Source organism: Centrocercus urophasianus, unplaced genomic scaffold (assembly GCF_019232065.1).
Source record: "Centrocercus urophasianus isolate 14NV4802_14NV808 unplaced genomic scaffold, USGS_Curo_1.0 seq_10, whole genome shotgun sequence".
NCBI classification, from domain to species: Eukaryota; Metazoa; Chordata; class Aves; order Galliformes; family Phasianidae; genus Centrocercus; species Centrocercus urophasianus.
Genome location: NW_024884142.1, coordinates 84,621,089 through 84,630,145, shown reverse-complemented (window position 1 = coordinate 84,630,145; position 9,057 = coordinate 84,621,089). Strand labels below are relative to the sequence as shown.

At 39.0% G+C, this 9,057-nt stretch overlaps 1 protein-coding gene across 1 annotated transcript in view; it reads right to left on the bottom strand.

Annotated features, from left to right (window-relative positions):
- Positions 1–394: 394 nt before the first annotated feature.
- The window catches only part of TGFB2 (transforming growth factor beta 2), a 59,295-nt gene continuing 50,632 nt past the window's right edge, over positions 395–9,057 (bottom strand). Inside the window, exons 3-7 of the mRNA XM_042817331.1 lie at positions 6,136–6,268; positions 5,911–6,021; positions 3,371–3,545; positions 2,683–2,836; positions 395–656 (exon numbers count right to left, since the gene is read on the bottom strand). Of these exons, the coding sequence (XP_042673265.1) occupies positions 498–656; positions 2,683–2,836; positions 3,371–3,545; positions 5,911–6,021; positions 6,136–6,268 (732 nt within the window). The 3' untranslated portion in view covers positions 395–497. The remainder of the gene's footprint in view (positions 657–2,682; positions 2,837–3,370; positions 3,546–5,910; positions 6,022–6,135; positions 6,269–9,057) is intronic.

The following is a 9,057-nucleotide window of genomic DNA, read 5'->3' as shown; positions in this document are numbered from 1 at the left end:
ACTGTTAACTCTACAACTAAGAGGAATGGGTAGGATGCCTATTGCATAACAATACAGAGAGATCAAGTAAGGCACGGGACAGATACAGCAACTCCACTTCATGGGATTTTCCTGTTTTTTTCCTTTCACATAGTAACACTAACAAATTTCTTCCAGTGTTTATTTTTTAAAAGGTTTTTTTTTTTTTTTCCTTTAACTTTGCTTCTTGTCTATCTCACACTATGTGTAGTGAAATGTAAGATAAAGGCCTTCAATGTTTTACTTCAGATGCCAGTTTAAAAAAAACAAAAAAAAAAAAAAAACAAAAAACAACTTTCAAACAGTTCAGACTAGTACCGCTTTTTTTTCTTCTTTGTTGATTTTTTATTTTCCTTTTAACACTGATGATCTTGGGTTTTCGTTTTTCTTTCTTTCCTCCTCGCTCTCTCTTTCTTTTTTCCTTGGTTATTATTTTTATTTTTTGATACACACATGTCACGTTGCTTCTGGGGTATCCTTTAGCTGCATTTGCAAGACTTTACAATCATGTTGGACAGCTGTTCAATTTTGGGTGTTTTGCCAATGTAGTAAAGGATGGTGAGGGGTTCTAAATCCTGGGACACGCAGCATGGAGAGGCAGAAGCTTCTGGATTTATGGTGTTATACAAGCTGAGTACCTAGAAGGAGAAAGGAAATAAGAGATTAAGACAGATTCCTCTGCCTGCTCCACTCTGGAAAGCAAATTCCTTTCTGCATCACTTCCTCCTCCAGTGCCTGGGAAAAAGCCCAGTGAAATCAGAAGAAAGATGCCTGAATTTGAATATTTTTGCACGCTTCTCCAGTTCAACCTGGTGTCACAAACAATCTGAGCTTCCTACTGTTTTATCCCCACAGCCTTAAATCTTAAAACATGTATGTACCTGCAGCCTGACTTGAAAGCATAGCTCTTCAAAGCAGCACACATGCTGTATTGTATGTATAGGGAAGGAAGAGACTGAATGACTTTTATCTGCAACTTCAGACTGTCATTTACTGTTACAGGATTTTGGTTTTACAAGAGCACCAAAGGGAGAGGAGAGTCCTTCAGCACATGAGTACTGCTTTGCTTCTCATCCCTGCATACTTTTCTGTAAATCCACTAATGCCACCCTTCAAGAACCATGACTACTTCCTCAGTAGTCCAACTGAGGATCAGCTGTGGCTGAGGATCAGCAGCACTGGTACTTTATGTCACATTGGATTCATATGCATGGTTCTCTGCAAGGGAAGTATGTAGGGTTACCCACTGATGATTCACAGGTATTTCCGAGGATGCCATTAATGTGTTAGCTAAACACTAAATGACCTTTTCCTAGAGCTTCAACACAACTTTTACAGCTTTTAGAGACAGAAGACCTGTTCAGGACAGCAACACTAACTACTTTATTAAGCAACCTCTGCCTATTTGGGTGACTATCCAAACCACATATTTGTGATCATGACAGTTATTCTTCCTCTTTCCTTTAAAAACAAGTGCTGCTCCCAACAGTGTACACTACTACTCCACACAAGCATGAAAACATAGGTTCTATTAAAAAATATTTACTGCTGTCAGCTGACAGCCACTGCTGATACTACAATGCCACAGCCACTCACAGTTACAAAAGATACCTACACTTAGGCCTGTACCTTATGTCTTTACAGACCGAAAGGAAAGCAATCCCTCTCTCGAAGAGGCTGACATTGATGTGATATTTTAAGAAAGATTAGTAAAAAAGGAGACATCATCCTTAGTACGGACCTGAGGCTGAAATTTTTTCTTTATGACAACTGCAATGCAAATGCCTGCCTCATACATTTACAGTCTAGACATCCATATTGACAGTTGAGAAAAATAAGCACTTCACAGCAGAGTATCACTCATTCTAAAGCACTTGACTAGAACAACCCATCCAATCCCTACAATAAAAGATTGTATCCCAACCATCTATCAGTTCATAAGCACCCCAGACACAAGGTCATTCTTGCTCAAATAAATTCTCAATGTACAAGAATAAACGCCTCTTTCGAAGAAGTACACCTATCCCTACCTCATCATGAAATTCAGCACGGTAGCAGATCACTAACAATATAAAAAGAGCAACTCATAAAGCAGGTGAAAATTGGATGGTAAGACTCAGCCCCATAATCATTCTGAGTGCCTTGGCCAACGGAGGGAACTCATTGCCATTTTGCACTCATGCTTTTTACTGACTGGTCCTTTTTCAGTCAGCCTTCCAAAGCTGTATCATGCTTATGGTCACAAACAGTACAGGATGCATTCCTACACTGTATTGATGACCATACTAAAAAAATGTATCTCTGTATCTTTGGATCAATGCATGACTTCAGCTTCAACTCTAGTCTGAGGGCACATGCAACTCCCTCTTCAGGGTCATATTTTCTTATTTACCGAGATAACACATGGAAGCTTCAGGCTCTTGTACTGATGACAGTCCTAGAAACATATTTCACCCTGCAGTTATAAAATAGAAGCTAGCCCATGTCCCTAAGTGCCACATCTACCCTTTTCTTGAACACCTCCAGGGGCAGTGACTCCATCACCTTCCTGGGCAGCCTGTGCCAATACTTCACCTCTCTTTCCAATAAGAAATTTTTCCTAATATCCACCCCCTAAATCTCCTCTGGTGCAACTAAGGCTACTATCTGGACCGATTTACTTACTCTGCTGTGCTGAGTGTCTGAGCTCCATAAATATGGGCAGGCTCCTGCACAGAAATTGGCATGATATCCTTTAGGTTCATGAATCCATTTCCAGCCAAGATCCCTCTTGAAGTCAATATAAAGTGGACGCAGGCAACAATTATCCTGTACGTTCCTGGAAAATAAAATACAGACAAATGCATTGGCTATCACAAGGACAGCATAGAGAACAAAAATAATCCAGTTGTTTGCTCCCTGAATGATGATTTAAAAACAAGTTAATCACATCTGTTGTAGTTTATACTGTAAATGAAATGAGATGCTCATACATGGCAAGAATTGCTTATAGAAAGCTAATGGAGGATCACTGAAGTACTTTTCTCCAGGTCCTACTGAGTCCCACTCAGCACAGCGGAGGTGATAATTTGGTTATAACTATGAAGATGATAGGCTTGGGAATCACCCCAGGTGGAACTCAGTTTCTGCATTCTGAGGTTCTAACCTTCCTCTTCAGACACTGTCTCCATGGAAGTGGAGCACACTGGACAGATACCCTTTGGGCATGGACACTGTGGGTCTGTGAACAAGGGCCACGCTCTGTAAAATGCCTACCATAAAAAAAACATTTGCTTGCATGATAAGCAACTGCATTACAATTCAGAAGCTGGCACAGTTTTGTAAAGGATACTAAATATAGATGCATAGTTACCTAAAACAATAGGCAGCATCTAGAGCACGCTTCTTCCGCCGACTGGGCTGTTGCGACTCAAGTCTGTAGGAGGGTAACAACATTAGCAGAAGATGTGGGGTCTTCCCACTGTATTTTTTCCTATTGGACTTTAAAGCTTTCACATCACCACTGGAATATGTGTAGTCATCAATACCTTCAAAAAATACATTTTGGTGATAAACATTATGTTGCTATTTTCTTCACAAATTAAATAAACCATCTCTTTTAAAAAAATGCTATCAGAACCTGGGCAACAATGGCGTCAACTGAACACATTTACTGGGAAAGTTGAGCCAAATTTCAGCCCAAGATCCCAAACATATTCACAGTTCTCATGCATCTATTGTATCAGACCTCCATATTCTTAGCCACTTAATGGCACGTCAGTACACTTACCAAAATCGTTGAAATGAATAACAGAAAAGATATGTGGAGTCCCTTCAGCCAATGCATTTATATTGCTTAAACCAGTTTCCAATGCCCGAAGCAATGATGCTTTTTGTACTTCACTTAGGGCAGTATTCTAACAGCTTGCAGTCTTCAAACAGTTATGCACCTTTCTAAACTTTGTAATAGCATTAAAGCTACTCTGGGTAATCAACCTGCATTTCCCACTGCTTACTTTCAACTCATTAGTTTTCTCTATCACATTTACGTATTTCTAATGCTTATAAATTCTCTGTTTCTCACTGTCAGTTTATTAAATTCTGCCAATTCTCTCAAAAAAATCTGTTATTCTATCTCCTTCTTCTGTATGATCATGGCAAGGACATTGATCAAAATATTTATTCTTGCAATAGAAATCAATGATCTCATATTTTGTATTTTCCCTTGAAACTCTAACTGCCTTACTAACTTTCTTATCATAGCAATAGGATGGGCAACAGAACCCAAGTTTTAGCCTTTCCCAGGAATTAAATAGCTCATGTTATGCCTGTCACTGAGAACCTTTTGAAAATTAACCTCCTGAACCAGATAATGCTATCTAAAGGAAAAAAGTTACTTTTTGTAACATGCAAAAATACAAAGATCAAATATCATACTAACATTGCTTTAAAATGCACACAATGGCTTTATTCATATCTACAATCCATATATTTACTTAAGAGAAAAAAAATTCCAATGCAGTGAAACAATGGTTAAATAAATGTAATATTTGACAAGGAATACAGCCAAATCCTTGGAAAACCAATGAACCAAATCATGATATATTTGAATAAATGAAAACTCGATAAACAGCATGAGTTGATTCTAATATAGGCTCTACTTCAAGCACTGATTGATGATAATTCTGGCATCATCAGTTAAATAACATTTCCCTATTAGAAAGTGAAACCTGAATGGCTCAAAAATATACTGGAGCTTATGCTTACTATATATCACTTTGTCTGCTGTCCACAGAAAGCATATATATCCATAACCCTTATTACATAATTCTTTTTATTACTTATTCAATCCAATCTTTTAAGTTTTTACCAAGCTATCAGCATAAAAAGCATTTGTGCAACTAATATATGAATAACAATAAATTGCAAATGCCAGTGATGGAGAGTATATGTATTGAGATAACCAGTATTATGTAATGTAGTTCTATTGACTTCACCTGAGACTCAGACTTACACTGCTTGAAGTGGGAGCACACTGAACAGACACACCCCTCCTGCTACTTCAACCCACAACTCACTTGGAGTGGAGCATGGCAGCACGTTTATTCAAGTCTGGCACCTATTCTTCACTTATTTCTGAAGCAACTGATGTCATTGCTCACATGAATTTTAATATTACTGATATAAATGAAAAAGAAAAAAAAATGCTGGAGTTGCTCACTGCTTCCAAACAGCTAGAAGCACTTTTGCAAGTATTTACAAATACTGGGGTCCTTCATAAAAAAAGAAAGTGCCTCTGTAAGAAAACCAGCTTACTATTGCCTTACCTACAGTTTAGAAATTTGCCATAACAAGTATTGCTTTTCAAACAATATTCTTAAAACATACCATGCTCATACACATCTAGTGCAAGCAGCTTATGTGTGTGCCAAACACTATCTTAATTGGACTCTTCAATAATCTTCTCTACTGAAGCCTGAACACTTGCAGTGCTAGGATGGACAGCAAAGGGTTTATTCTGAAAGTATTCAGTAAATTTTCTCACGATTATCCAACAGTGGATGGTCTACAGTGCATTAATCTTTCCTAAATCCAAAACTGTATGTGCATATATATCCAGTGTGGATGCTGCAAACTTTAACAGAGATATTTACGCACACAGCAGCTGCAAGCATGGAATGAGACCGCTTACTCGTGCCATTTGGTTTTAGAGTAGTTCAGTTGGTTTTAGAACAGTTCAGCTGACAGTTATACCCTTGTGCCTTTAACACAATTTCCCACTAGTTAAGATTCAAGATTCTCAAATAAGTAAGTTTTCCATCATAAATTCTATTTTAGAGATGTAAGAGATCTTTCCCGCCTGCCCAGTCAGTTACATAACAGTAAAAAAAATATATTTTTTTCAGTTTTTACCTGCAAATCTTGCTTCAAGCTCCTCACTTTTATTTGGGATGATATAATTATTGGAAGGCACAAAGGTGCAGCATGGACAATGTAAGCTTATCTTAAATCCAAGGTTCCTGTCTGCAAAACATGAAAGTAAGTGGAATAAGTTTTTGAGTGGAATGAGACTGAAATGCTGCTGAGTTAATAAATGACAATTTGGGGCAGGAGTGAAGACAAAACACTGCTTGTCACCTCTGTGATGGAGCCATTCATGCACAGCCTCAGTGACATCAAAAGACAACCATTCTCCTTCAGCTCTCGTTTTAACCACTTTGCTGTCGATGTAGCGCTGTCCTGGTGATGATAATTCTTTTGATTTCAGAACCTGTAAGAAATAACAAATATGATTGTCTGCAAGTTAATGTTTATCAGATTTGCATTGAAGTGGACCATCAGCATTATAAAAGAGCAGAAGAAATTATTACAGCTCAAATTTCTATGCAACAGATGTACATTCAGTCAAGTTTTCAGTACTGGAAGAAAGTACAGTATGTCTTAGTTTCTACAGAATCATTACTGTCAATTACAATGGCAACAGCAACAAGGATTCAACAGTCTGACTACTGCAATAAAGGTACTTGACTAATGAAGTCTTTTTCATCTCCCTTAGAATAACCATCAGTTGCTCCACACTTCAAAGTCCTCGTAGGGCTACCGTGTCATGATTCTGCTCTGTTGCTACTGCAGCGTATCTTGCAGTTATGATGTCTGACTTTCAAAATCCAAGTAAGTATGCCTGTATTTGCTTCCTGCTTTACAAGGAATCTTTGGGTGTTTGGTGAGAGGAAGGTGATGAAAAAAACACCTCAAGAAAATAAGCTTTTGTCCCCAAGCAAAACATGGCATCATATACTTTTTCCTAAGATAATTCACACAAGATGACTGCACTGAAAATTTGTCCTGCAACACTAGTGGTCAAGGAAATCACAGCAACTGGAACATCAAAACAGAGGCTATTCCACCTTCTTTAGCAACACACTGGCTAGAGTATATCCAGCAGAGCGCCAACTATGAAGACCAATGTGGAGAAGTTGAGAGAGCTGAGATTTTTCAGCCTGAAGAAGAGAAGGCTCAGGAGGAATCTTATAAATATGTGTAAATACCTGAAGAGACGATGCAAAGAAGGCTCTTTTCATTGGTGCCCGGTGTGAGGACAAAAGGCAGTGGGCTCAAATTGGAACACAAGTGGTTCTATCTGAACATCAATACATATTTCTTTACTGCATAGGTATCAGAACATTAAAATGGGTTGCCCAGAGGTTGTGGATTCTCCCCCTTGGAGATGTACAAAAGACACTTGGGCAACAACAAGGTGTCCTTGCTTGAGTAGGGGGTTGGACCAGATGACCCCTAGAGGATCTCAACCATTCCGTGATTCTGTGCTATCAAAAGCTGAAGTACAAAATAGTCTATGCACTGAAGATATATCAGTAGATCATCAGCACTTCCAGTACTGGTTACACACTAAACAGTTAAGAAAGCACTGTCTGTGGGCATGCAAAACCAGCCAGGTGTGAATAATGGCCACACAAAGATCTGTGCAACAGATGATTCTGCTTCTGTCCAAACCTGGATTCCAGCTGTGTTTGTACTTCAGTCAAAAGTTTCAGCAAAGTTTGCTGCTGAGCATGCAATAAAAATTACCTATACAAAAATCCTCAGCTCCTCCCCTTCAAGGCACAGAACTGCATGCCTGGAATTTCAAGTACTCACAGCCTTCCTTGTATCTAAACAACTTGAGTGACTGACTACCTTCTCACATACAAGCATAGGCTGCTACTATATGCCTTACCTCCAGGATGAAAACAATGGGGCTTTCAGCTGCTAAAAAGTTTCTGGTTTCCAAGTTATTGCTACATTGATAGTTTTGTGATGCAGGAATTTGGAATACCACACCGAGGTATGCTGGATCTCTCAAAATCCACCAGCGCAGCAGCAGCTCCTACAGTATCAATTGTACTACAAAAAGAGCCACAATCTGATAAGCTCCTTGCTCTTCTCCTGATCATCACATTTACAGCAGGAGAAGAGAAGAAGAAAGATATGGGAAGATGTTGGCCCTGATCCAGAAAATTAACAAACATCACTAGTAGAGGATGCTCACATCTCCAGTAGAAATTGAGGGCACTCAAACATTCAACACTAGGAGTCCTTTTTACAGGGCACCCTTCAAACAAAGTGTTTGAACAACTGTTTACAGAGAATCTGGCAGCAGCAAGGGGACTACCATTGCCCAAAAGTGCCAGAGAGATGAGACAACCCAAAATCAATGCTGGGAAAGTCCCAGAGAAGTACAAATATAACTCTGCCTTCCCTTTGGTCTTTATCAGGTCAACTCAAGTGTTTCTGAGGACGTAATGCAGCTGTCGCTCTGCAGCGATGTGTTGGGGGGTGCAGGGGCAGGGGAGCAAATGGGACACAAGAACTTGGCTAATTTTTCTTCCTTTCTGCACAGTCATATCTTTCCAATGACTCCAGAAACTGCATGCCTCGCAGTTTTGGCAGTGATGTCAGGATCTAAAAGTAAGCAATGTGCCAAAAGTAATCTCTTGCTGTTAACTATAATTGGTCTTAGAAGTGTTTTGAAAACTCAGTTGTGCTTTGGTATCCAATAGAGAATGTCTTTATCCCAATCTCACTCCTATGAAAGGACAAAGTCAAGGATCAGCAGTGTCCAACTGACACGAAAGGCTTTTATAGAAGTATAAGAGATCATCACTGCACATATTCAATAGCACATAAAACATCCATCCTGACCCATGAACTGAATTGTAAGAGAAGTGACTGCACGTTTCAGAACTGAAGGACAGGATGGACAGCGTAGATTAAAAGAGCTGAATATAATTCATCCTTCAATGTCTACGGTATCTGAAACTTAGGCTTCTCTCCTTATGGTTTATGTAGTGTGTTCAGGAAAAAAAGTTATGAGGAATGAGCTAAAAAGTAAAAAAACTAAGTATAGCATAAGTAATTTCCACAACTGACATCATGCATTAAACAGGCACTAGTAATTCTAAAGCAAAATGTTGCTGAGTATAATATGAGTGCCACACACAGCGAAATTAGTAGGCCTGCTTCAACCTCAAGCAAAAATGATCTTTTAGCCTCACTGTT